Source organism: Puma concolor, chromosome A3 (assembly GCF_028749965.1).
Source record: "Puma concolor isolate L17-30 chromosome A3, mPumCon1.1.hap2, whole genome shotgun sequence".
NCBI classification, from domain to species: domain Eukaryota; kingdom Metazoa; phylum Chordata; class Mammalia; order Carnivora; family Felidae; genus Puma; species Puma concolor.
Window position 1 is genome coordinate 135,681,775 of NC_141669.1, and position 26,358 is coordinate 135,708,132.

Below are 26,358 nucleotides of genomic sequence, written 5' to 3' on the forward strand. Positions count from 1 at the left end.
GCCTTTCCCTCTGCCCTTTCCCTGCACATGCACATGCGTGCTCTCTCTCTCTCAAAATAAGTAAACTTTAAAAAAGTTGGAAAATAAATTTGAAAGGGGCTTGCAGATACATTCAGTTTAGACAATTACAGTCATTTCAAGTTTATGATTGGAAATTTACTTAAAATAATTTTCAGTTATTTGGGAAAAGAAAATGTGAGGAGAGAATATTGCAGTTTCTGCAGAATAAGCAAAATCATTCTGGGATTTCCATATATGACTTCCTTCCTTTAATGAGAGCATCTCAGTTGAACTGTTGGATGTAGACACCTGTTTATTGGTGCCAAAAAGAACGGTTGCTCTCAAAGCTAAGCCACATGTACATGTGCATTAAGAGATATTTGCAACAGAATGTTTTTGCAGTAAAGTATCGAGAAACATTAATCTGTTTGGACTTTTGTGCACCGGTAAAATGTTACCCGGGGGAACAGTCCTGTAAACACGAGCCAAGGGCGTCCTCTGCTGGCAGAAACTCTACTGTTCTCTCAGATCCTTCCACTCTTGGATGGATGTTTCTTTAAAACATCTTCAAGTCAGCGTTCGAAGGAATGGAGCAGAAGAGTCTGAGATGCGACAAAAGAAGTTGAGGAAACCACGAAGATTCCTGTGTGAGGCTGAGTACTACTTGACAAAAATTCATTCTGTGTCATCAGCTCTGGATGTTGCCGATTCCTTGTGAAGCTGCACTTTGTGCTTCTTGGCAACTGAGCTGTTTACAAAACCTTAAACAACACATTAGAACTTTATAATCAGGGGCGCCTGGGTGGCTCAGCCGGTCAAGCGTCCAACTTCGACTCAGGTCAGGATCTTGCGGTTCTTGAGTTCGAGCCCCCTGTCGGGCTTTGTGCTGACAGTTCGGAGCCTGGTGCCCGCTTAGGATTCTGGGTCTCCCTCTCTCTCTGCCCCTCTCCTGCCTGTGCGTGCGCGCTCTCTCTCAAACATAAACAAACATGAAAAAAAATTCATAATTTCAAAATTAAAGGTCACCTTAAATGAAAAGGAATTGATACTAAAATTATAAGCCTGTTTAGTTTGTATTCACCTAGAAATGTAATCTAAACTGTGTGGTCCTTCATAAAGCCTGTCTTGTGTAATAACCGCGCAAGTGTTTACCAATGTGAATGATAGCCGTAGCTGAAATTTAATCTTGTTTCATTTTTAATGATGTTTTGCCTATACTTTATGGCTCAATAATTCTATCCCTGCTTTTAGGTTGTTTTGATCCCCCTTCTTGTTGCCAGTGGAAAAGATGCCACTGCTAGTGGCGGTGATTTGCTGCCACCTGCCATCTGCGGAGTCGGATTTGGGGGGCACGCGGCTTGCATCTCAGCTCCCCCTTCTACTCGCTTCTTGTGTGGCTGGCCTTGGTTTTGTCAACGGCGAATTGGAGATAACAAGAATAATATCCCCGTAGTCTCATTGTGAGGACTAAGTGAGATAATTCCCGTAAACTGTTGGAATGACACTTTAGAAAAGTCAAGGAATGTTCGCTGTTGCTACATTTGCGTGCACGTGCTTTTATTCTTCCCCGGGTGGTCGATGCAAAAGCAGCTTGTCAATTAGTTCCCCCGGAACAGCAGAAAGATCGTTTTAAAAATATGATGAAGCACCAGGATTTTGCAAGACTCTGTATCATGATAGAGGTTTCTGGAGTATTCCTCAGGTGTGGGAAATATAATTCAACAAACGCTGATTTCACTCCAGCTGTGTGTAAGACACTGAGAGCTTGGTGCTGCAAAGGATACACACGGGAGTAAGACACAGTTTAAAGTCTAGCAAGCCAGACGAGGCAAATGCCTGCCGTTTTATGAGGCAGAATATGAGAAGCAGTCTTCAAGAAGCGATGGTATGAGATGATCCATTTGGGAAAGAATGAAGAAAGGTGTCCTTGAGGAGGGAGTACTTGTCAGAGATGATTCCAAGATTATGCTGGGGGACTTCGGTACCGGACAGGCTTCACTGGCTCTGCTGCTTAACGGCTGTATGATGTCTGACAAGGAGGTTGCTTCGCTCAGCCTCGCTTTCCTTTCTATAAAATGGGATTACAGTACTTACTTTATAGGGCTGCTCTGGAAATTATAGGAGATAAAGAGCTCTTATTATTATCACGATCTAGACTAGAGGTTCTCAATCTTGCCTGCTCCTTAGGATCACTTGGGGAGCTTATAAAAACTATTAACCCCCTGTGCCACCACAGATCAACTAAATCAGAAATCTCTGAGAGGGAGGCCCAGGCAGCACAGCTTTACAAAAGGTACCCCAAATGACTCCAAATACCTCATCTAGACTCCGTGCGGCCAGCTCAGCTGGGAATTTGCTCAGCACCCCCTGGGCCTTCTCGATCTGCATTTTATAAAAAGGTCTTGTGGGTCTGAAAGTTCCCTGCAGATATTAAGGCTCCTGGTTCGCAGACCACACTGAATAGCAAAGGAGAAGGTTCAGTGTATGTCCCACAGAGTCAGGAGATCCCTCTCTCTTCCTTCAGAAATTCAGCCACCAGCTGAAATCTTTGGAGTTGGCACGCGTCCATGTGTGTGTCCTAACAACCCCTTAGCATTCTTATGGAATCTTACGCTTCGCAAAAGTCTTTCATGTGTGTTACTTCACTCGATCCCAATTAAGAACTTCCCTGAAGTCAGGCATCGTTACGCCAATTTTACAAAAGGAAACTGAGGCCCCAAGAGCCCCGGACGGCAGACAGGAGGCCAGGGCAGGGCCCCAGGCTGGCGGACTTCACCGCAGCCCGAGGCAGCATTCCATCAGCTTCTCCGAGGATGGCCTTGGACTTGAATTGGCGGCAATCAGAATTCTGCTAGACATTTAATTCTCGAGAGAAAATACTATCCTCCGTGGGCGGGAGCGGTAGCGGCGAATTTATTAAAACAGTTGCTTGGCAACTTGCAGGCTGGCCACACCAACTTACGACCAATCCGCAAATTGCTGGCACGGGGACTGCTTCTCGGCGTCAATAACGCTTCTGCGCATGCGTCATCGTCTCGCGAGAGGGGGAAGGCTTTTTTTTTTTTTCTTTCTTCGCTGCCTTCCGGGCGGCACAGGAAGTGGCCCCGGGGCGCAGGCGCAGTGGCTCCGCGGTAATTGGGGCAGTTTCCTCCACCAGCGTGAGGGAGTTTCGGCCTTTGGGTTTTCTGTTCGCGCCACCTCGCCTTCGCCTCCTCCTCGCCCGGGTGGGCTCGCAGGCCCCCGAGTTCCTCCCGCTCCCCGCCACCTGCCCCCCCGCCGCGGCGTGACTCAGGTAGGCCCCGTGCCGCCTCCCTCGCTCCCCGCGGCCATGGCGCCTCCGAGGCCGGGTCCCCCGGCGGAGTGAGCCCCGCAGCGAGGTGCCGGGGCGCGAGCCGGCCGGTTAGCGGGCTTCGTTACCGGCCCCTGGGAGGGACGCCAGAGCTGGAAGGGGCCTCGGAGTCATCTCGGGTCTAACCCCCTCGTCCTTCTTGTGGGGAAACTGAGGCACTGGGAAGGGTCGCGGAGTTGATGGCAGCGTCTGTCGCCTCTGTCCTCCCCGGTTACAGGTCTGGCTTATCAGACGCATGCTACCTCCTCGGAGGAGCCTTCCCCGACCAGGGTAGAAGGGCATCCATCCCCTTTAGTCTTCTCCCGCTTTAACCTCTCTTCGTTGCACTGACCACTGTCTGAAACTGATCTGTCTCTTTGTTTCCGGCCTTCTCTGCCAAGTGTTTGCTGTACACACGGAGACACGCGTCCCCCAGGCAAGTATCTGTCCGGTCCCAGCCGCCGTGCCCAAGGCACTGTGCTGAGGGTCAGGCGTGTGCCAGGGAAGAATCCAGACAGCCCTCTGTCCTCCCGGAGCTGACCTTCTCTTGGGGAAGAGCCTGGTTGCAAACAGTGTCAGATCCTGACAGGTGCCGTCCAGAAAACAGGGTGATGTCGTCCGAGGTTGGAGATGTCAGATGAGGAAAACAGGGACGCCTCTGAGGAGGTGACCTTTTGGCAACAGACGGGTCTAGCGGCCTTCTACTGTAACCCTTTTAAAATTTTTTTTTTTTTTCAACGTTTTTTATTTATTTTTGGGACAGAGAGAGACAGAGCATGAACAGGGGAGGGGCAGAGAGAGAGGGAGACACAGAATCGGAAACAGGCTCCAGGCTCCGAGCCACCAGCCCAGAGCCCGACGCGGGGCTCGAACTCACGGACCGCGAGATCGTGACCTGGCTGAAGTCGGACGCTTAACCGACTGCGCCACCCAGGCGCCCCTACTGTAACCCTTTTAAAGCGGACCTTTTCGATGGGTTTGGGAAGTTGCCTACGGTTGTGTCAGCATCACCACAGTCCAGTTTTAGAACGTTTCCATCGCCCCCCAAAAGTGCTCGGGAGACGGCTTTTGAATTGGGGGTCTGAAGATTCAGCCTGAGACGTCGGGAGGATGGGGGAGGGCGAGTCACCCCAGGCGGAAGGAACAGGTAGCAGCAATGTTCCAAGGCCGGGTGGACCTAGCTGTGTCCACGCGCAGGAAGGGCGTCAGCAGAGCCAGCCTGGCTGGAACGCAGCGGGTGGCGCAGGCGGGGAGGTGCGGTTGAGTTGTACGCGGGTCCTCCGAGCTTGAGGGGTCCCAGCGTCCTGTATGACACGCGGTCCACGTAGCCTGGTTAATGCTTGCATGACCCCTGCTCCTTCCCCGGGTTCCACGTGGCAGAAACGTTCTCTCCCAACTTGAGAGCTGCAGAGAGGGAAGGAACAGAGAATTTTCAGGCGCCGTGCGTGTGTGCACGCGACCTCCCTTGTTTTTCGTGATTCGGTGAAGTGGGCATTCGTGGCTCTGTTTTCGGGGATGAGAAAATCGAGGCTAAGTCACCTGCCCCAAGCCGTGTAGCCACCGGTTCCTGGACTCTGCCTGCAGAAGCCTTGTTACTCCTTTGTTCTCATGCAGTGAGCTGGCGTTGCCCGGGCACTGCTCGCATTTAACGTCCTCTCACAGAGTTGTTCTCAGATGCCGACGGGATCATAGCCGTTGCTTTGACCGAGTCGCTGGGCGCCCGCTTGCTTCATGAGGTCGGGAAGCCCAGATGCCTTTCCAGAACCCCTAGCGGTCTCCCCATTCTGTGTTGTCCAGGATGTAATACCAGACCTTTGGGTACTCGACCAGACCCGATGGAGTACTGTTTAAAACTTCTTGTACGGAGAAGTTGCTGAACTTTGCCGGGACTGGTTGCTTGTCTTAGTGACTTCGTTCGGAGATGCCGACCTAAAGCAGCGTAGAAGTTAGTAAGAAGACAGGAAACTCCCACTGAGTGGTGACCTGAAGAGTGGGGCCTTTTGCTGGTTCACTGTTGTGTTCCTGGTGCCAAGGGCAGCGTCTCAAACTACGTAAAACATGGGTGAATTTATTTTCTGGCTGGTGACTGAAAAGCACTCGGCCGTAGTGTCTTGGTTTACTAACGGTGGCAAACGTGCGAGGGAAACGGGGAAGCTGGCTGTGTGGTGTGTGGGAACTCTGTCTTGACAATTCCCTGTAAGTCAAAAACAGTCCTAAAGTAGAAAGTTGATCTTTAAAAAGTACCTGCTTATCACATGTTTAGATGTCTTGAGAAGAGAGAAACTCATTTAGAGTCTTCTTTTTCTTCTGTGGCTGAATTAGCTTTAAGTTAGCTCTCAGTGATCTTGATTCCTGAAGAAAGGACCCGTCCTTAACGTTTTCCGTTACTTTTCAGGGCCAAAATGAGTCTGTTCGGAACAACCTCGGGTTTCGGAACCAGTGGGACCAGCATGTTTGGCAGCACAAGCACAGATAACCACAACCCCATGAAGGTACCGCGGAAAGCTTCACGGCACTTGGAGGAAATCACTCGCCAGGGCCTCCCCGAGTGAGGGACACTGAAGTGGTGTGGGAGCCTCCTTTGGGGCAAAAGCTCTGAAACTCTGTCTAGCCCACTTTCTCCAACTCGGGAGCACGGCAGCTGTGTCCACTGCCCGAGTGTCCCGGGCACCCTAACTTTCCCCATCTCTTAAGTCACCGCAGTGCTTGTTAAAACTGTGGGTTCCCAGGGCCCAGCCCACGACTGTTGAGTTAGAATTTCCTTTGGGGTGGGGACAGGCGATGACTTTGATCAAGCACTTTGAGGCCACAGTGAACCAGTGGGCCGTCGCTTGGAAGATATCATGATGGGCATTTCATAGAGAGTGCTGGGTCTGGTCCCTCCCATCTATGCTGGTCCTTCCCATAGCTTCCCCTTTGGGATCAAAGTAAGAGAGGTCCAGTTCATTTAGTTCCTGAACACAAGGAAAGTCTACCCTGAGTGCTTAGTGAGAAAGAAAACAATTTTGAATGAAATTAATGATGCATACTTTGTAACGCTGACTTTTTCCCCCCAGGATATTGAAGTAACATCGTCTCCTGATGATAGCATTGGTTGTCTATCTTTTAGCCCACCAACCTTGCCCGGGAACTTTCTTATTGCAGGATCGTGGGCTAATGATGTAAGTGCTCCTTACGTGCATGTTCTAGAAGTCCTCTCTCTTTGTATGGACAGGGTTAGCTTTCCTTTTGGCTCCGTTCTTTCCCAAGTGAATGAAGTGAATGAAGAAAGAAATCGGTTAGAGGGTGTGACCCTTCTGAGTGCACTGACGTCATTTGTTACCCTGATTTTTGTTAAGAAAGCGTGATCATAGGCATCACTCAAAACTTCCTCCTCTGGGGGGGCCTGGCCGACTCAGTCAGTGGAGCACATGTCTCTTGATCTCAGGGTTGTGAGCTCCAGCCCCGCGTTGGGTGTGGAGATTACTTTACATACGTACATATACATACGTACGTACATACATACGACCTTAAAAAAATTTCCTACCTTAGTTCAGTAACTTGACGTGGATTCCCAGATCAAATGTAGTATCGTTGAGAATGACCGTTATCTGTGGTAGTATACATAAATTTCTTTTCTTATCCTGAAACGTTCTTAAGGCACACGTTAAACTTGTTTAACTTCGGGCAAAGCACAGATCGTGCGTAGGTGTTACGCTTAGCCTGTGGCGTACAAGAAGAAAGGCAAAAAAATCACAGAAAGATAAAACCTCTGGTAGAAAAATAAGCAAAGGATGTGAAGAGGCACTTGACAGAGGGAGGGCAGGTGGCCCCTTGGTGTGGACCGGAGCCATCCGGCCACACTCCTGAGCAGGTGAATCCAGACTTAGGTGATAGACTCCGTCACGTTACCGAAAATTAAAAGCAGAAAAGAATAACGGTCGGTCTCGGCAAAGATAAGCCGAAACCATACATGTACCACTGCTGAGTGTGTAGATTGCTACGGGGCTCCTGAAAGGTAATCGGCCATACCTGTGAGAAATCCTTAAGTTTGTACGTTGCATCTTAGTGATTCCACTGTGGGGCATGAGGAACGTCCCCAGGCTGTCTCTTGCAGACTCTCCAGCAGTCTCTTCACTGTCCTGCCCGTCTTATGAAGCAGCTCGTGAGCTCAGGAGTAGAATAACTGGCCCAGGGCCCACATGTAAGGGAGGAGCGAGGCGGGGCTGCCGACCCGCGCAATATGGCCCAGGGTCTAGACTCCTGGCTGCTCCCCGATACTGCCTCATTTTAAGAAGTCTCCTGCTAGTCCACTAATAATGGTATTCTGTGGTATGTTTGTATGCTGGATTGCCATTTTAAGGTTTTGGAAAAGATTTTTCGGCAGCAGGGAGGCAGTGGGGCGGCAGGGGGATGAAGAGAGGAGAACAGCAAGGGGAGGAAGGTAGCCATGGCTGAGCAGGTTTGGTTTCTACATGTAGTTTCTGGAAAGACTTCAAATGAGTCACTAAAAAACGTCAGAAGAACGTGTAATGGCAACTAATGATGCAGGGAGAAAAGTGCTGACGAGAGTGAAGGTACTCTGTAATCTAGTTTGTTTTCTTTTTTTTTTTTTTTTATATATATTTTTGTAACGTTTTATTTTTATTTTTGAGACAGAGAGAGAGCATGAACGGGGGAGGGGCAGAGAGAGAGGGAGACACAGAATCGGAAGCAGGCCCTGAGCCATCAGCCCAGAGCCTGACGCGGGGCTAGAACTCCCGGACCGCGAGATAGTGACCTGAGCTGAAGTTGGATGCTTTAACCAACTGAGCCAGCCACCCAGGCACCCCTGTAATCTAGTTTCTTGAAGACAGCGTGTGCATAGAAAGACAGCACAGCAAACATTTTTTTTTTTTTTAATATTTATTTTGAGAGAGCACAAGCTGGGGCGGGGCAGAGAGAGAGAATCTCAAGCAGGCTCTGCACTGTCAGCACAGAGCCCGACTCCGGGCTTGATCCTGCGAACCATGAAATCGTGACCTGAGCCAAAATAGACAGATGCTTAACCGAGGAAGCTACCCAGGCGCCCCTCAATCGCTTTGTTGTTAAAGTTAATGAGGTTGATAGGAGACGTTTCTGTATGCCTAAGTTGCCCCCATTCCTTATCAGGTGTTTACTGCGTGCAGTGTGCCACGGCTTGCTGTTTGTGTTCATTTGTCGTATCGCTTCAGGTTCGCTGCTGGGAAGTTCAAGATAGCGGACAGACGATCCCAAAAGCCCAGCAGATGCATACGGGGCCGGTGTTAGATGTCTGCTGGAGTGATGTGAGTCTCATTCAAGTTTTCGTGTTTTCTGTGGCGTAAAATCGTGTGTAATCCAGAGTTTGTGTTTCAACTTTTATATAACCCAAACCACAAATAGCGGGTATCTGTACACATTGTTGGAAATTCTGAGTTTCTGAATGCGTTGATGTTCCTAAGGGGGTCCGTTAACGTTAGCTTTAGTTAATCTGAAAGCTTTTCTTGCATAAAAACTTCATTATTTTAGGGGTGCCTGGGTGGCTCAGTCGGTTGAGTGTCCGACTTCAGCTCGGTTCATGATCTCGCGGTCTGTGAGTTCGAGCCCCGCGTTGGGCTCTGTGCTGACAGCTCGGAGCCTGGAGCCCGGAGCCTGCTTCCAATTCTGTGTCTCCCTTTCTCTCTGCCCCTCCCCTGTTCTCACTGTGTCTGTCTATCTCTTTCAGAGGTAAATAAACATTTTAAAAAATTAAACAAAAAAACACAACTTCATTTTACTGACACGTTACCTTGGGCAAAGGATTAAATAATTTCTGGAAACCTTTTTTTACCTTTATGCCATAAATTTATGTTGTTTTAAAATTGGAAATTTAGTATCTCAGAAAATAAATGCTAGAGAAAAAAATAATCTTTTTCTATTAACAGACGTTTAAAGTCTTTTTTAGGGTTTTAGAATTCTGTTTTTCCTTCCGAATCTTGAACATCAGTCATATAAACAAATATGTCCAAGTTATTGTGGCTCTGAGCTTCTGCTGTGGATTGGGGAGAGTCTAAATGGAGAGACCTTTCACAAGGCCCAGCAGAGAAGGGAAGGTGGGTGTGGCGGGCCGCAGCTGTGGAGAGGCCGGTCCCCCGGGGAGAGGAGGGCCTGAGGCACGGACAGCTCAGCCTTCCTCTCCCGCCACCGCTGTGGCCCGGTTGGCTGAGCCCAGCGGAGGCAAGAAAACAGGGGCCTGACTGACGGGCAGACGGATGTACCCCCATGCGGGGGAGGCTAGGCCTTCCGGCCCCTCCCAGGCCTTCTGTGTCATTTGTTCGGTCAGATTCATTAGGCATGATTTGCAGACGATGAAACGGAACCTTTTTAGCGTGTAATTCTGTCAGTTTTTGAGGCTGCAGAGACTTGTGGTCGAAACACAGAATGTCCCAGAATCCCCCCAGATTCCCCCCAGAATCCCCCCCCCGCCCTTGTGTGGGCACGTCCTCCTCTGATCCCAGCCCCTGGAAACCACTGGTGTGGTTTTGGTGCCCGTGGCTCTCCCCGTGCCGGGTTGCGCAGACAGCCCCGCCCCGCAGTGCCCCTTCACTCCGCGTGGTGCCTTTGAGCCCCGTGCAGGTGGTCGTGCCAGTGGTTTGGCCCACTGCGTGGCCGGGTCATCGTTTGCTCACCCAGCCACCAGGAGAAGGACGTTTGGGTTGTTGCCCATTTTGGTCAGGAATCAGGCTGCTGTAAACACTTGGGTCCTGGAATTCCCACGAACAAAAGTTTTCATTTCTCCTGGGTAGATAATGGATTATTGGGTTGTATGGTGAGTATATGTTTAACTATGAGAAATTGCCAATTACTCCTGTTTTATGTGGTCGTTTTTAAACGACGTGATCTTACTTAGTTTCTAACTAAGAAAGGAGTCTGCTACTCATCCATATTTCGGGATGGTTCAGGAGCCAGAGTTGCTCCTGTTTTCATCATTAACTGTGATGGTCTTCTCTGAGCATTTTTGTCATCTGAAGGTGTTTTCTTGACATATCTGATTGGGTTAGTATGAGACTGATAATAGATCTGTGAAAACAATTTGAAAAGATGCATTTTTTACAGATACAACTTGTTTTTTTTTAAGTTTGTTTTGAGAGAGAGAAAGAGAGAGAGTGAGCACACGTGCAGGGGAGGGGCAGAGAAGAACAGAATCCCAGGGAAGGGAGGGTGGCACCTGAGTGGCTCAGTCGGTTGAGTGGCTCAGGTCATGATCTAACAGTTTCATGAGTTTGAGCCTCATGAGTTCACGCCCCACATTGGTCTCTCTGCTGTTGGCCTGTCAGCTCAGAGCCCCCTTGGGATCCTCTGTCCCCCTCTCTGCCCTTCCCCTGCTCACGCACATGCCCTCTCTTTCTCTCCAAAAAAAACCCGAAAACTCAGGCAGGCTGTGCGGTGTCTGCACAGAGCCTGACGTGGGGCTCGAACTCATGAACTGTGAGATCGTGACCTGAACTGAAATCAAGAGTCTGACACTAAACCCACTGAGCCACCCAGGGGCCCCACAACTTATTTTTAATTTGCACGTGGAAAAGTAATAACTTGAGTAAATTTAAAATACTTGATTTATTTTGCCTGTCTTTTTTTCTGATTTGGTGATGGATCAGAATGTAAAGTTTCTTATAAAGTAGGGAAGAAGTAAAATGAACTGGTAGAGGATGTGTTGAGTGGCTTCGGGATATATAAAAACGAGAACAGCTTATTTCCTTTCTCCCGAGTTGTGCGTCATCTGCTGGAGGGATTGAGCACCGTAACGAAGGGTTCTGAGTTCTGAGAAGGTGTGCTGGTGCTGGGTAGTGGGGAACACAGAAAGCAACTGTAAATTTTGGGGAGGGTGCCGTGAAGGCTTCACTGAAGAGACAAGAGTTAGAGAAACGAACTGCACACAGGCCTCTAGTTTTTTGAGCGTTGTGTCATCCAGTCCAGGCCTAGGTTCAAATTTGGGCTCTACTCTTCAGTGTTTTCAGTTTGGCAGGTTACCTGATCTCTTCATCTGTTTCCTCGTTTGTAAAATGAAGGTGATAATAATTACGACAGGTCATATTTAATTCAGCAAATAACTATCAGGCTCCTCTAGTAAACTAAAGCCCTGGGGATAGAGTGGAAAACAAAGTAGGCCAGGTAGGCAAATACCGTATTCATGGAATTTCTGGTCTCTTAGGACAGACCTGTAGAAACAAGTAAGAATTCCAGGTGGCAGAACTTGTGACAGCTAGACCACACGTACGTAAAGCGACGGGCACGGTGTTAGACGACAGGCTTGCCTGAGGGAACATAGTGAGTGGCCGAGTCTAGGCCCAGACCCAGACCTTCCTGGCTCCAGAGCCCATGTGCTTGACCGCCTCCCTCATAGGCCTACAGGAAGGGAAATGGGCCAGCGTGGGAAGAGCGTCCGGGAGAGGAAGCCACGTACGTAACGGCACGGAAGCACGAAAGAGCCAGAGCGACCGTGGAGGCATAAAAACCAAACTTGGCGAAGATGATTCTTTGCCCTCTGAGGACATTTTCGCTCCGTGGCCGTAGCAGCGTGGAGAGCAGCTGGGTGGAGAACACAGGGCCAGGAACACGAGTGCTGTCGTCTGCCCCGCCTTCGGGTAGATTAGCCTCGAGGTCGACGCGCCCACTGGGCCCTCGTGTGCCGCTGCCGTGTGGTGCTGGTCACGGCTGGTAGGACGGGCGTTGCCGGTGCGATGGAGAGGCCGGCGCGTCCCTCGGTCTGGGGGTGGCCATCGCATGCGTCGGTGTCTTTCTGAGGGTTTACAGAGTGAGCCTTCCGAGGTCACCGACACAGGCAGGTTGTATCTTGTCTTTCAGTTGCAGAACTGGTGACTTTCTATGGGAAGAAACTTTTGCTGGGGAAGGATGGCAGTAAATCTTGGAGCTTTGGAACCAGAAATGACATAATCTGGGTCACTGGTCAGCAGACTGTGGCCCGTTGCCTATTTTTGGGAATAAAGTTTATTGGAACACAGCCACACTCCCTCATGTACATAGTGTGTATGGCTGCCTTCAAGTGTAACACTTCAGGAGTTGGAACGGAGACCTATAAAGACGAAAATTCACTAAATAAATGGCCCTTTAAGAAAGAAATTTGTGGGGCGCCTGGGTGGCTCAGTCAGTTGGGCGTCCGACTTCAGCTCAGGTCATGATCTCGCAGTCTGTGAGTTCAAGCCCCGCGTCGGGCTCTGTGCTGACAGAGCCCGGAGCCCATTTGGATTCTGTGTCTCCCTCGCTCTCCGCCCCTCTCCTGCTCTCACTGTGTGGCTCTCTCTCTCTCTCAAAAGTAAAATAGAAACATAAAAAAAAATTGTTTTTTAAAGAAAAAAATTTGCCAACCGCTGGTCTAGAACTTTCCATTTAGTACTTTTTAAAACTTATCTTGTGCTTCTTCGTATTTGACCTAATTTATGAGTTCTGTATTTGAATTTTTTTAAACGTTTGTTTATTTTTGAGAGAGAGAGGCACAGAGTGTGAGTTGGGGAAAGGTAGAGAGGGAGGGAGACACAGAATCTGAAGTGGGTTCCAGGCTCTGAGCTGTCAGCACAGAGCCCGACACCGGGTTCGAAGTCCCGAACCGTGAGATCCTGACCTGAGCCGAAGTCAGACACTTAACCGACTAGGCCACCCAGGCATCCCTGTATTTGAATATTTTTAAAATCACCACACCATGATTGCTAATTTTTTAAGCTGTTCTATAGTTTACATAGGACCAGTGATTTTTGCAAATTAGCGTAAGGGCACCTGGGTGGCTCAGTCAGTTAAACGTGCCAACTTCGGCTCAGGTCAGGATCTCACGGTTCGGGACTTCGAACCCCGTGTCGGGCTCTGTGCTGACAACTCAGAGCTTGGAACCCACTTTGGATTCTGTGTCTCCTTCTCTGTCTGCGCCCCGCCCCCCCCCGACATGTGCTCACTCTCACTCTCTCATAAATAAATAAACATTAAAGAAATTTAAAGAATAAAGATTAGTGTAGTCTTAGGGTGTGCACTTCAGAATGTTATCGGATACATAGGTGAACAGATGTGTAATGATTATGGATATACACGTGTGTCTACATAGAGAGATACCGTAAATGTGTTTACCATTGGTGATTCTAGGTGAAGTGTTTACGGATCTTCATGGTTTTATTCCTGCAACTTTTGTGAGGGCTTGAAATTCATTTAAAAAAAAAAACAGCTTAAAATTAATCAAAACAAGAAAAAATGTATAAACGTCCCCTGGTAATACACACAGATGGAGGATACCCAAAAACTACTCCCAGAGGGTAGTGAGTGGCCCATAAGGAAGGAGCCAGGTCAGGGGTGGGCGACCTCATCTTCCCTGTATAACTTCAAGAGCTATTTGAATGGTTTTCATCCTGTTTATGTGGTATTTCTTAGAAAAATAAATCAGTAATAAAGAAATGAAGCTAAAACACGTTTTGGGTATGACAGCGTAGTTTATAATATACTAGCCCCCAGATAATTAGAAAAATAAAAATTGCAGGGGCACCTGGTGGCCCAGTCGGTTGAGCGTCCGACTTCGACTCAGGTCATGATCTCATGGTCCTTGAGCTTGAACCCCACGTCGGGCTCTGTGCTGATCGCTTAGCGCCTGGAGCCTGCTTCGGATTCTGTGTCTCCCTCTCTCTCTGCCCCTCCCCACTTGTGCTCTTTCTCTTTCCCTCTCTCTCTCAAAAATAAACATTTAAAAAATTTTTTAAAAATTGCAAAATGAAACCTGCCTCAATATGATCAACTTAATATACAGATAGAAATTTTATTTTTTTCCAATGACAAATTTTCTTCACTTTCTTTTAGGATGGGAGCAAAGTATTTACAGCATCATGTGATAAAACTGCCAAAATGTGGGACCTCAACAGTAATCAAGCAATACAGATTGCACAGGTAATAAACGCCGTCCACAAAAGGCTGGTGCCCGTGGGCCTCAACATTCACGTATCTGACATTCCGACACCCGTGTGCGGCTTGCCTTTTCCCAACTGTATTTGGATACTCGTTTGTTCGACAAGTATTTATTGAATGCCTGCTGTATCCCAGGACTTTCCGTAGGGGTAGAGACACGGCAGCAAGTAAGAAGGATGCTTGCACGCGCCCGTGGAGCTGTTAGCCTGCTCGGGGACAGCAGGCACGCTCTTGTGGAAAGACTGCTAAGGCAGGAGTAACGGAGGCAAGAGGGCCAAGAACCAGAGGGTCTGACCTGTTTGAGAAGGGCCCCTTGACGTGGAAACGTTTTCAGAAAGGCATCGCATACTCCGAGATCACGGGGCTGTGTGCCAGAAGCATCTCCTTGATTTCTTGATTCGTACCACCTTAGTATAAACAAAAGTGGTGGAGTCCCTACTTGTCATTTCTGAACGCCTCCCTGGGAAGGGGCTTGCTTTTACTCTCACGTGCTCGCTAATTAGGGGGAAAATAAAACTAACATTTGTCAGGATGGTAAGTAGATATAAGTTCTCGGGGTAAATTGGATGTCACGGTCATTGGGAAGGGCTTGGATATCCTTTGGTGTTTGTCTGGTACGACCTTGATATTTAAGTTCATTCCTTGTCTTTGAGTTTCCAGAACTGAGGCCCGTTCGGCACATGGTTACATTTATCTTGATCTGCTCTGATTTTGTTTTGAAAGCACGACGCGCCTGTTAAGACCATCCATTGGATCAAAGCTCCAAACTACAGCTGTGTGATGACTGGCAGCTGGGATAAGACTTTGAAGGTATGATTATGCCATTGAGGGGACTGCATGGCCTGACCAGGATGGACATTTACTTCTCATGCTGTTTGCACTAAAGCTCTGAATGGTCAGTTACTGGCTTTTTGTTGTTTTTTCTTCCTTCTAGTTTTGGGATACACGATCATCAAATCCCATGATGGTTTTGCAACTCCCTGAAAGATGTTACTGCGCCGATGTGGTGAGGAATTTCTGACTTAATATGTATCCTTTTAAGAGAAATACAAAACTTGATGACGTCTTGCAATTAGAGGATAATGTAAAAATCCCTCGAATTTTAATAATAAGTTCCCAGAGGATGTAGTTCAGACCTCCTGTCGTCTTGAATCAGGAGATTTTTGTGCTGGATTTGTTCCAAAATTACTGAATCCTGCTGCCGGGTTTTTTTTTGCCACTTGTGTTTTGAACATACGCAGGAAGCCACGTGCCATCAGTCTATAACATTTTTTGGTTGCTGTAGAGAAACTGGCAACAACTTTGTGGTGTGGCACCGGATCTTTGGGGACCGTGAGTGGAAGAGAAACCGAAGAACTTTCTCTGTCCATCTGGTTATAAGTCTTAAAGTTTTGTGCGAACTACCAGTAATCGCACTTTTAGGAATTTATTGTGAGAAAAACGACGCAGATGGGTTTTGTTTTGTGTAACACGACGAAACCTTGGATGTGACCTAATGGGCCAACAGGACCAGGGAGATTAAACGAACCTGGTGCTGTGTTTGTTTGAGGGAATATTGCACAGTCATCAGTAGCGTTCTCGGAACACACACCTCGAGAGAAGGATCCGGATTATGCAGGAACATACATACGTGCCTATATGTGCGTAATGCTCAAAGAAACACCGGAGTAAACACACTGATAGTGACAACAGCTGTCATCTGAAGGGATGGTGTAGGTGACTTTGATTTCTCCTCTCTTCCTCGGTGTACTTTTCAAATGATTGTATTTTATAGTTTTAAAAAACGAGCCTTTTAAAAACGGACGTTCTACTTGCAGATACGGTTTCTACAGATTTTCATGAAACATGTTGATACCAGTGGTCTTTTTTAAGTTAAAAAAAATTCAGACTTATTTTTGTGACTCTGAAAGAATTTCGATCTAATAGTTTTTTGTAAAAAAACCACAGTCCTTCATTTTAAGCACGCCGCTGCCTCCTCCATTCCCTAGATCTACCCAATGGCCGTGGTGGCGACTGCAGAGAGGGGACTGATCGTCTACCAGTTAGAGAATCAGCCCTCCGAATTCAGGAGGATAGAATCCCCGCTGAAACATCAGGTGAGTCACGTGACCAGGACGCACATACTTACGAGCCTGTGTCACACTTCACTGCGCACGATTGGGATACAATTGTGCTTCCAAACACCTGTAAGCATTTTCTTTTTTTTTTAAAGTTTGTTTATTTAAAGTTCTTAAGGTTTATTTCTTTGGGCAGAAAGTGAGCATGAGCAGGGGAGGGGCAGAGAGAGGGAGAGAGAGAATCCCAAGCAGGAGCTGTCACCACAGACCCCGATGCAGGGCTTGAACTCCCAGATCATGAGCTCATGACCTGAGCCGAGATGAAGAGTCGGATGCCTAACCAACTGAGCCACGCAGGCGCCCCGGCAAGTAGTTTCAAAGGGGGTGAAGTTGAGGATATAAGCAAGTATTTAGTGAGTAACTGCTGTCCATCCCTGGACAAGCCAGACTTCTCTGTCCTCTCCAGACATGCCCCGGACAGCTGGATGCTGCGGAATCAGATCGCATACCCCCACGGACTGGTTCCATCGTGGGCATCGCTCCCAGCCTCCGCTGTGCCTTCATCCCGCCCAGTTACCGGGTTTTTCTCGTCAGCTCACCTGCCACAGACTCTTAGATTTTCTTCACTTGAACTCCTAGGCCCTCCCTCCCCTACCTCTGTCTCCGCACATCCATTCGGCTCCTGCTCAGAGAGCATACGGACCAGCGGTGGGGAGCTTCTCTTCCTCCCGCCGAACCTAGAAGTCTCCCTGTGCCTGCACCTTGCCCCCGCTTTCTCCCGCCAGTCGGGGGACGTGTGCCCCTTGGGAAGGCCCATCGTGTGGAGGGGGTCTGTGGAGCCTCGTGCTGGTGGTCCCCATCTCCTCCAGGGCGGGGGTTGTCTGGACTCCCACCCCCTCCTGATGTCACAACCGGCCCTGACATGTGCCCTAGTCTTCTTCACCCGAGGAAACACTCTTGGCCCACATCCTTTGGTCCCACCCGGACCCCTTTTTCCTCTGCAGTTAAGCATCGCACCTGCGCTTTCTTGGTTTCCTTACCTCCCACTCACTTCTCACCCAACTCCCTTGAGACTTCTGCCTCCATGACTCCTCTGAAACAGCTTTTGGCTGGCCACCGAGGGCTTCCTCGTCAGTGATTCCGGTGGACGCTGACCAGCCGTCCTCTTCTGTCAGCCCAGCAGCATTCACCACTGTCCCTACGTGTTCTCAAACGCCCTGTCCCTGTTCTCCGCAACACCAGCCTCTTACCACCTGCCTCGCAGTTGCTGCTTCGTCTTCCTCACCGCTGCTTGCTGCGTGTCGGGTTCCCCGGGTGTCTGCCCTTGGCCGCGCTGCCTCCTCTCCTGAAGCAGGACCTCCTCTCCCGTCCCTGCTGTCATTTTGGTAAACCTTGTGGGCTGGGGACTCAGACCCCCCACAGACCTCGCCTCCGGGATGCCTGCAAGACACCCCCAGTCTGACAGCTCCTTGACGTGTCTCCCGACGTCTCCGCCCAACAGTATCCGTCACCAAACCCGGGACGACTTTCTGCAGATCTTTATTTGGGTGTTACCTCTCCTCAGGCTTCTCCCTGGCCGTTTTCCCCCAAACTGCGTGTGTGCATGTGTGTATATACCTTAGAGATAAACGCGTGATGTGTTTCATGTGTTTCGTTTTGTGTTGCCCACTAGAAAGTAAACTCAGTAAGAGCAGAGATTTCTCTTTGTTGCTGCTTCGTTCCCAGCTACAGCCCGGTCTGGCGGGTAGAAGGCTTCTGTAGATGTTTGCTGAGCAAAACAACGATCTTCACCTGCTCCCGCCCCCCACCCCCAGCGTGTTCCTCCCCAGGTGCTCTGCATCTCATGAGAGCCACCTGCTGTTGTCAATACTGCGAATCGGAAAGGCATCTCCTTGATCTGCTCCCCCTCCTTTCCGCCTGTCCCCCTGATCCCCAGGTTCACTTCTGCAGGTGTTTTAGAATCTGTTCATTTTGTTCCTTCCCTCCCACCACATCTAATCCAAATCTCCTCGAATGACTGTAAGAGGTTCTGTCTGTGCCCTCCTTCGATCTGCTCTCCACGCGTGGGTTGGGGGGGCTCTTTCTTCTAGTGGCACGTCTGACTTTGCCACCCCTCTGCCGAAAAGCCAGCAGTGACTTCTCATTTCCCTTTGGATAAATCCCAGATTCCCTGACAAAACCTAGTCTGATCTGACTTTACTTCCTGCTTCTAGGCACCCTGGCCTTTCATTTGTTGAGGCACGCCATCAGCCTTTGCCTAGGGCTGCTGTGTGGTTGTGTTCTTGTAGATGGTGCCCCCTAGAGGTGTGCAGTTCCTGGGCTCTGCGCTGAGCATGGGAGGCACAGCTTGACGAGCCATGGTTCCTGCTGACCTCTAAGAACTTACAGATTTTGTCTCTTTATATTAGTTTTTTTTCTACTCGCAGAAGTAATGGGCTTTCTGTTCAAAAAAAGGCAAACGGTACAGAAATAGAACTAGCATGTGCTTTTCTGTTTACTTAGGAAATTTGTGCGCTCTAATAAGTGTTACAACAACAGAAACTGCTCTTTACCATCATTCTTCTATGGCTTCGTCCCAGGCTCTGATGCTGCTCTCATGCCTCCCCAACCCCTCTAGGAAGATGAAATGTCCAGTTTGGGGCGGGTGGGTGGTTCTCGGGGGTAGGCCAGGTTGTCACATCTAGAAGGAGGAAGTGACGGGGTGCCTGATTGGCTCAGGCGGTTAAGCGTCTGACTCTTGATGTCGGTGCAGGTCACGATCTCACCGTCGGTGAGATAGAACCCCGCGTCAGACTCTGTGCTGACGGCGCGGAGCCTGCTTGGGATTCTCTCTCCCTCTGTCTCTGTCTCTCTGTCTCTGTCTCTCTCTCTCTCTCTCTGTCTCCCCCGCTCCTCCCCGCCACCCCCACTCGCCGGCATGCTCTTCTCTCAAGGTAGATGAAAGCATAGAAGGAGGCACGAAGACCCAGGCCCTGGTCCTCTGCCATGGGGGCTGGGTCCCGGGCTCTTTGGTGGGGTCTTTTATAGAGTCCAGGAGACCCTCCTTTGGGTCCCCAGACCCAGCGTTAGATGGGGTGCGGTGTGTTGCTTCTGCATAGTGTGGTCACAGTTAGAAAGTGCTGGTCGCGTCCCCTGTCCCGCTCGGCCCTGGTTTCCCCTGTGGTTGCCGGGCAGACGCCGTTTCCCTCTTCTGCCTGGGAAAGCGGATTCAGAAGCATTGGGTGAGTCGCCGCAGGGAGCCCACCTGGTGGTGGGCCGTGGGTCAGAGACACGAGTGCGCCCCCTGCCCCACGATGGGGTGGCACCGGGGTAGGATGTGGTGGGGCTCCGAGGGTCACACGAACCGCGGGAGTGACAGGCCTTTGTGGCGCCAGAGGCCGAGCGGCACCGGACGGAAGCACGCCGTCTGCGGTTTATCCACAAAGTCACGTGGCCGAGTACAAGTGGTTTCCCAAAAGGTGGACAGTGATGTTTACTGGAGGACGAGCAGTCACTTCTGTGTCATATTTGTGTAATATGTTTCTGGTTCTTCTGAAACCCAAAAAGGGTGAAAATTACTTATTTTCACTTAGTTACGAAATCTTGTCTTTTACATTGTGATAACGTTCTCTTTTTCTGTCTCCACAAACGGTAGCATCGATGCGTGGCTATTTTCAAAGATAAACAGAACAAGCCAACTGGTTTCGCTCTGGGAAGTATCGAGGGGAGGGTTGCTATTCACTACATCAACCCCCCAAATCCGTAAGTGGGCTCAATTCGCTTGTGAATTTTCACCGGAGACTCTTTCAGAAAGGAAAACTCAGTTGGGCCTTTGCTTTTCAGTGCCAAAGACAACTTCACCTTCAAATGTCACCGCTCGAACGGAACCAATACCTCAGCTCCTCAGGACATCTACGCGGTATGTTTTTAGAAACTTTAACCTTGAGAACCTGTCTAGAAACTAGACTTGGAGGTGGGTGGCTGAGTCATTAGGGGTCACAGGCAGAGATAGATGACTTCTGCTGTAGGGCCCGGGTTTCTGTTTTTATGACACACACTGTCTTTGCTCTCCGCCTGCTGCTTCGGGTGCAAGCTTCGGGCTCTCGCTTTGGGCTCTCGGGGCCATCCACCTCCTTTCGGGTGCTGGTAGGCAGTTGATTCGCTTAGCTAAAACTCAGAAATTGCTGTTTGCTGAGAAAGAAAAAGGCATTCCTGTGGGGTCCTCTCCGCAGTGTCAGTAGCCGCATATGTGTTGATTTTTGCTGACTTGTGTCCCTAACAAGAGGCGTGACTCAGTTCTGGGCTGGTCGTTGATTCTGGAAGCATGGCTAGTTTCTTCCGTGATCAGCAGGCAGCCGGCTCTCACAAAGTGACAGTCTGTACGTTTTGTTTCGTACGTGCAGCAGGAAGCACGTCCTGGTAGAGATGTGCTTTCTCCTCCGTCGTCCACTTCTCACTGTGCGTGTCAATCCCTTCAGGTAAACGGGATCGCATTCCATCCTGTTCACGGCACCCTTGCCACTGTGGGATCCGATGGCAGATTCAGCTTTTGGGACAAAGATGCCAGAACGAAGCTAAAAACTTCGGAACAGTTAGATCAGCCCATATCGGCCTGCTGCTTCAATCACAATGGGAACATATTTGCCTATGCTTCCAGCTACGACTGGTCAAAGGTGAGGATTCCCAGTCCTGCCCTGGGCTCTCTCGGGTGACAACGCCAGGCTGGAGGCGGAAGGCCCGGGCTCGAGCTGTGACTCTTCTCTGGACTCGCTGGTGACCTTGGCAGGTCACCGTCACATCACCTCCAAGGGAAATGGCAGGCCTTCCTCGCCAGGTGTGCAGACCCCGTGAAGTCATACCCACAGAGCCTTTCCCTGGGACCCTGCCCCTGGGCAGGGTCTGGTCATCGTGAGCCCAGAAGCAGAGGGGAGCTGGAAGCCGCACGTCCTTCAGTGGTGGCTGGGGCGGTGGCCAGAGAGGAAGTGGCCATGCAGGGGGCAGGGGCCGCAGGGCCAGGTCACCGAGCTTTGGCTGGAGGCGTGGCTTTTTTGTGTGTTATCTGGGGAGGGGGTTTAGGGGCTGACTGGATTGTGGCTGCGTTTCTGAGGCGTCCCGGCGTAGTGGCGAGGGGACCTGACTCGGGTGCTTGAGTTCCGGGCCGCTGGCTGATGTCTGCTGTCTCTCGGCCAGCCCACGGGCTTGCTTCTCAGCTGCTGGCTCTCCTGGATTGTTCGGCCCTTGTCTCTCTCGTCCCCTCCCCCAGCAGCCTTTCCACCGTGTCTTCCCTCCCATCGGCACACGTGTCTGTCTTCTGGCCCGCCTCCTTCTGCCCTCCTGCCACCGCAGACAGGCACGGGACTCCCTCGAGCCACTCCATCCTCTTCTCCTCCCAGCGCCTTCTCTCCCTCCCCGCCAGCTCCTTTGTCCTCCAGCCGGGGCCCGTGCCAGCGCTCGCGGAGGAGCCGCGTTTCCCTTGACCGATAGACCCGTCGGAAGAGGTTAACGCCTGCAGCTTCTGTTGTTTTGGCCGCCTCCGGGATGCTGCCCCTCCTGGTCCGCTCTCAGCCTGACTGGTTCTGCTCGGGGTTCTCCACCGTGAACCAGTGACCCTTCGGTTTCTGACTTGACTCCTGAGCTCTTCCGGTATCATGGTCCCGACAGGATGTGTGTACCTGGTGCCCTAGGGTACCTTCACTTTGGGAGAACAGTCCTGCTGACTCCCACCCACGCATCCTTTATCCTCCAGGCCTGCTGCCTCTCCCGTGTCCAACCTCTGTGTCAGTCACCATCCTCTCTCTTGGGGCAGAGGTCTCGGTCTCAGCTTCGATTCTCTCTTTTTCTCAGAAGAGCCGGAAGTCACTGTCTCTGGCCGCTCTGCCTGTGGCCGCCCTGCCTGCTCAGCACGTTGTTATTTTTTCTTGTAATTTTTAATTTTTTTTTTAAGCTTAATTTATTTTGAGGGGGGAGAGCACGAGCGGGGTAGGGGCAGAGAAAGAGGGGGAGAGAGAATCCCGAGCAGGCACTGCACTGTCAGCACGGAGCCCGACGCAGGGCTTGATCCCACAAACCATGAGATCGTGACCCGAGCTGAAATCAAGAGTCGGACACTTAACCGACTGAGTCACCCGGGCGCCCTTCAGCACGTTATTTTCGATGCCTGCCCCGGCCTCTACAGATGTGCCCCCTGTGGCTGAGCGTTTGCTGATGCGGGCCGTGCAGCCGCCCTTTGGTTCTCGTCAGGCAGCTGTACTGACGTGTCCCTGCGATGCAGTCGTCGTGGTGCGGAGTGATCAGTTTCAGCATCCATATATATGCCCGTGAAGCCTTCGCCGCAGTCGAGAGAGTGCTTATATCACCCCCAGAAGTTTCCGTGTGCATTGCTGGAATCGTTCTCCCCACACACAACCGGCGATCTGCTTTCTGTCTTTATAGATGAGTTTGCAGTTTCTAGAGCTTTATGTAAAAGGAGTCCTACAGGGGCCCCCGTGTGGCTCAGTCCGTTAAGCGTCCGACTTCAGCTCAGGTCAGGATCTCATGGTCTGTGGGTTCGAGTCCCACGTCGGGCTCTGTGCTGACAGCTGGGAGCCTGGAGCCTGCTTCGGATTCGACGTCTTCCTGTCTGCCCCTCCCCCACTCACACAGTCTCTTATCTCGAAAGTAAATAAACAGTTAAAAAAAAAAAAAGTCCTACACCACACGCTTTTTTTTGCCTGGCATCTTTCACTCAGTGTGATGATTGTGGAATTCACGCATGGCGTGGAGCGTATCCCTGGTCCATCCTTTTCACTGTGTAGCAGCCCCTGGCATGACGTGCCCCGCATGTCTGTCCATCCACCCTGGGAGCCACACGCTCAGTTTTGCAAAGTGTGCACTTCCGGTTCTGCCTGATTTGGTGTTGGAGCCAGGTGGTGGCCTGAGGCCTCGATTTCTCCGCGGGGCTCCGTGTGTCTCGGGCTTGGAAACATTGGTAGTGGAAGGAAGTGAGAAAGTTCATTGCCGTGAAAGCCGCTCAGGATGAGTTTGTCCGAACAGGTTGCGCCAGCTCGTGGCGCCCGCTGCTTAATCCTCGTTCTCGTTTGGAAGGAGCTGCTTTGGGAATTTCACCCTGTTCTGGTCTAAGGATCGTTGTCTCTGGGATGCGACCGTGATCACTTACGATTAATACTCTCAGCTTGCTGCCCGAGTGTACCTGTCCGGAAGAGCTGCACCTTGCGTGTTACAATGAGAACGTATGGTCACCACTGAGCAAAGCTTCTAGACCCACCTTGGCACATCTGCCCAGGGATGAGCAAAAACCTGTCGTCACGGGGGAGGCAGAGGGCAGTCAGTGTCCCTTCCCACCTCCCTGTTCCCACGCTTCTGGTCCCTGGAGTGCTGCCTTTCTGCCTTGCCCCGCCCCCATCATCTCCCTGAAACAGGTCTGTCACATTTCTCTCTCTCTCTTTTTTTTTTGTTTTTGGTTTATTTTTGAGAGAGAGCAAGCAAGCAGGGGAGGGGCAGAGAGAGAGGGAGACAGAATCCCAGGCAGGCTCCACGCTGTCAGTACAGAGCCCGATGTGGGGCTCGAACTCACGAACCGTGAGAGCACGACCTGAGCCAAAACCAAGATTCCGACGCTTAACCGACCGAGCCACCCGGGAGCCACCCCGTATCACTCTTAATGCCACTTATGACTTTGGTGGCTGCTGTTCCTTTTCCCTGTGGGATAATGTTTAAAGCCCCCCTGTCTGCCCTTCCCAGCCCTTCAGAGTCCAGCCTGGTCCAGATTTTTCTGGCTCCCCCAGAGTCATACCGATCTCCTTCCACCTCAGCACGGGCACGAGCAGACGCACTGACGGCCGTGCGTGCCTCCACTTCTCTATGGGTCTGCGTGGGGAGGCTTGTCCCGGACCCTGCCCTCGTGCCCGGGAAGCCTCAGAGCAGACGTCCGCTCTGCTTCAAGGCCTCAAGTCCAGGCCAGTGCTCCCCCGTCCTCCTGGGAGGCTCTGCTCCTCCCGTGGGCGGCCCTCCGGGCCTTGAAGTGGGGGTGGGCTGAAGAGTCTCCGTGCCGAAAATCCATAAAAGATGGTCCGTCCGAGGGGGACACCGAAGACGGACTTCCTCCACGCCCTTAACCTTTCCTCCGAAACCGGTTTCTGCTTAACGTTTGTTTGCCTTTTCTTTCTCGCCAGAAACCTGTTTTGTTCCCCTAGAGAGATTCTGTTTGATGCACGAAGCACAGGACCTGGTGTGTGCCGAGTGCCCACAAAATGCTAACTTTTGCTTTTTCATAATAAGCTTGTTGTGTCTTTTTCCCTTTAGGGACATGAATTTTATAATCCCCAAAAGAAAAATTACATCTTCCTGCGTAACGCAGCCGAAGAACTAAAACCCAGGAATAAGAAGTAGCGGCCGGAGACTTCTGGGCCGTCGGGAGTCGTTCTCTCTCACTCTGCCTCGTCTTTGTACGAATTTGGGTCCCAGTTTTTGGTAGGTTGTCAGCCATGGATGTGGATTTCAACCCCTGGAGAAAACGATCATTGTTCAGCAGTCGGGAGCCCAGCCGGCCACGGCGACTGCCTGTCACAGGTCTGTGCTGTGGCCCTGAGGGGACTGAAGTCATTAGAGAAGTCAGCTTCCTGTGGGCGACTGCCAGGCATTTTTCAGCGCTTCGTTCAGCCACGTCTGTATTAGAGAACATTGGGGAACATTCTACGGACGCTGTACTGTATTTTGTAATAAAATATTTTGAAGATTGCCTCCTAAGCTCCCTTTGTCTCTCTCTCCCCTGGCCTGCCCCCTAAGCTCTCACATGGTTGTCCTGCCCAGCATGATCATGGGTTTTGATTTGTGATGTGAGACGCCGTTGGGGGAGCAGCAGTCTTGCTGAGGAGGGCGGGAATCCTGAGCCGTGCGCGGGGGGCCGGCCGCTGCTTCTCCAAGCACCGGCTTCTTTCGTTCCGTCTTCCACGTTCCCGGTGTCGTTTGGCTCTGCGGGCGGACGTCCTGGTGGCTGGGACGGGGCCTGTTCCGCGTGCAGACCCAAGCGGGTGATGTTTGTGTGGCCCTCAAGTTAGGAGCGAGCCCCCTGCATGAGACGTGCGCTGAACTCCCGCCCAGTAACTGTTTTCAGGCGTGGCTTTTTAATTTTTATTTTATTTATTTCTCGTACTTGAAAATTCTTGGTTGGTAAGTATCTGAAATGAAATTCAACTTCGACATTTGACCTTTGAGTCCGTTGTTGTGTTCCTACCCTGCGATCCCAAATGCATCTTACGCTTTACTGTCTGGGACTGGGATGTAAACTGGCTTGCTGAGTTTGGAAATCTGGCTTTCATGATATTGTAAGACTTGTTTGCCTACTCGTAAAAAGCAATGAAAATAAAGTTTTTTACTGAAAGAGATCACCTGCACTCAATGGTTTGAATTCTTTGGTAGTCAGATCCCAAGCAAATTCAGGCCCTTTAACTCTTCAGCTCTCTTTGCATTGAAAGATGTGTTTCTTGAGGGAGAAAGGCAGGTGCACGGGGGAAAAAGTCTGAATCTTCAAGTTAATCGTTTCCACCTCCCTTCTCTCCCTGCTGCACGAATCAGCCGTGCGGCTTTATGATCTGTGCCTGTGGGGGGGACACAGCAAGTAGCCCGCTCTGCCGAGTCCAGCTCGGTTATCTCGGTGGCTGACCCTCATGGCAGGTGGACAAGATTTATCAGTGTTCGTTTACCCGGAGTTTCTTCATTCTCTGTATGTCCGTGACTGGCGATGCTTGAAAAGGACCTCGAAACGGCCCGAGTCGTGAGCTTCGAAGAGCGTTCTTTTCCAAGACTGGGCCTTGTCACGTGACCAAGGGGCTAGGTAGTTTTAGTCACTGGCCAACTTAAAACGTGGTTATCAAGGTCCATTTACCGAAATTACTGTGGGGTGGCGGAACCAGGAGTGAGGGGGGCTCCCTGGCGCCCGCAGAGATGTGAACCCTGGCAGACGGGGCCGGGGCCCAGAACCTAGAGCCTTAAAGCGTGCTTGGGGTTCGCTGACGCACCAGGAAATAGTTATTGAATCACTGGACTTAAGATGCTTGCTTTCATGGGGCGCCTGGGTGGCGC

At 50.7% G+C, this 26,358-nt stretch overlaps 1 protein-coding gene and 1 long non-coding RNA gene across 3 annotated transcripts; one reads left to right on the top strand and one right to left on the bottom strand.

The window, feature by feature from the left end:
- Positions 1 to 1,536: 1,536 nt before the first annotated feature.
- Positions 1,537 to 3,047, bottom strand: LOC147582832 (uncharacterized). Its single transcript, XR_015249557.1, has 2 exons — positions 2,317 to 3,047; positions 1,537 to 2,068 (listed from the first exon to the last, which is right to left on the bottom strand). It is a non-coding gene; the product is annotated as an uncharacterized LOC147582832 (long non-coding RNA).
- A 51-nt stretch (positions 3,048 to 3,098) lies between these two features.
- On the top strand, positions 3,099 to 25,023 carry RAE1 (ribonucleic acid export 1). 2 transcript variants are annotated; one of them, XM_086702551.1, is made up of 13 exons: positions 3,099 to 3,292; positions 3,730 to 3,764; positions 5,724 to 5,820; positions 6,385 to 6,489; positions 8,521 to 8,613; positions 14,138 to 14,224; positions 14,966 to 15,052; positions 15,177 to 15,248; positions 16,231 to 16,338; positions 19,934 to 20,040; positions 20,122 to 20,197; positions 20,757 to 20,951; positions 24,580 to 25,023. In XM_086702551.1, exons 3-13 carry the CDS (start codon positions 5,731 to 5,733, stop codon positions 24,664 to 24,666), a joined length of 1,107 nt encoding a protein of 368 aa, XP_086558677.1. In that variant the 5' UTR covers positions 3,099 to 3,292; positions 3,730 to 3,764; positions 5,724 to 5,730; the 3' UTR covers positions 24,667 to 25,023. The 2 variants fall into 2 exon arrangements, with proteins under 2 accessions (XP_086558677.1, XP_025787796.1); XM_025932011.2 differs by lacking the exon at positions 3,730 to 3,764 and having other exon boundaries at positions 3,154 to 3,292.
- The last annotated feature ends 1,335 nt before the right edge of the window (positions 25,024 to 26,358 follow it).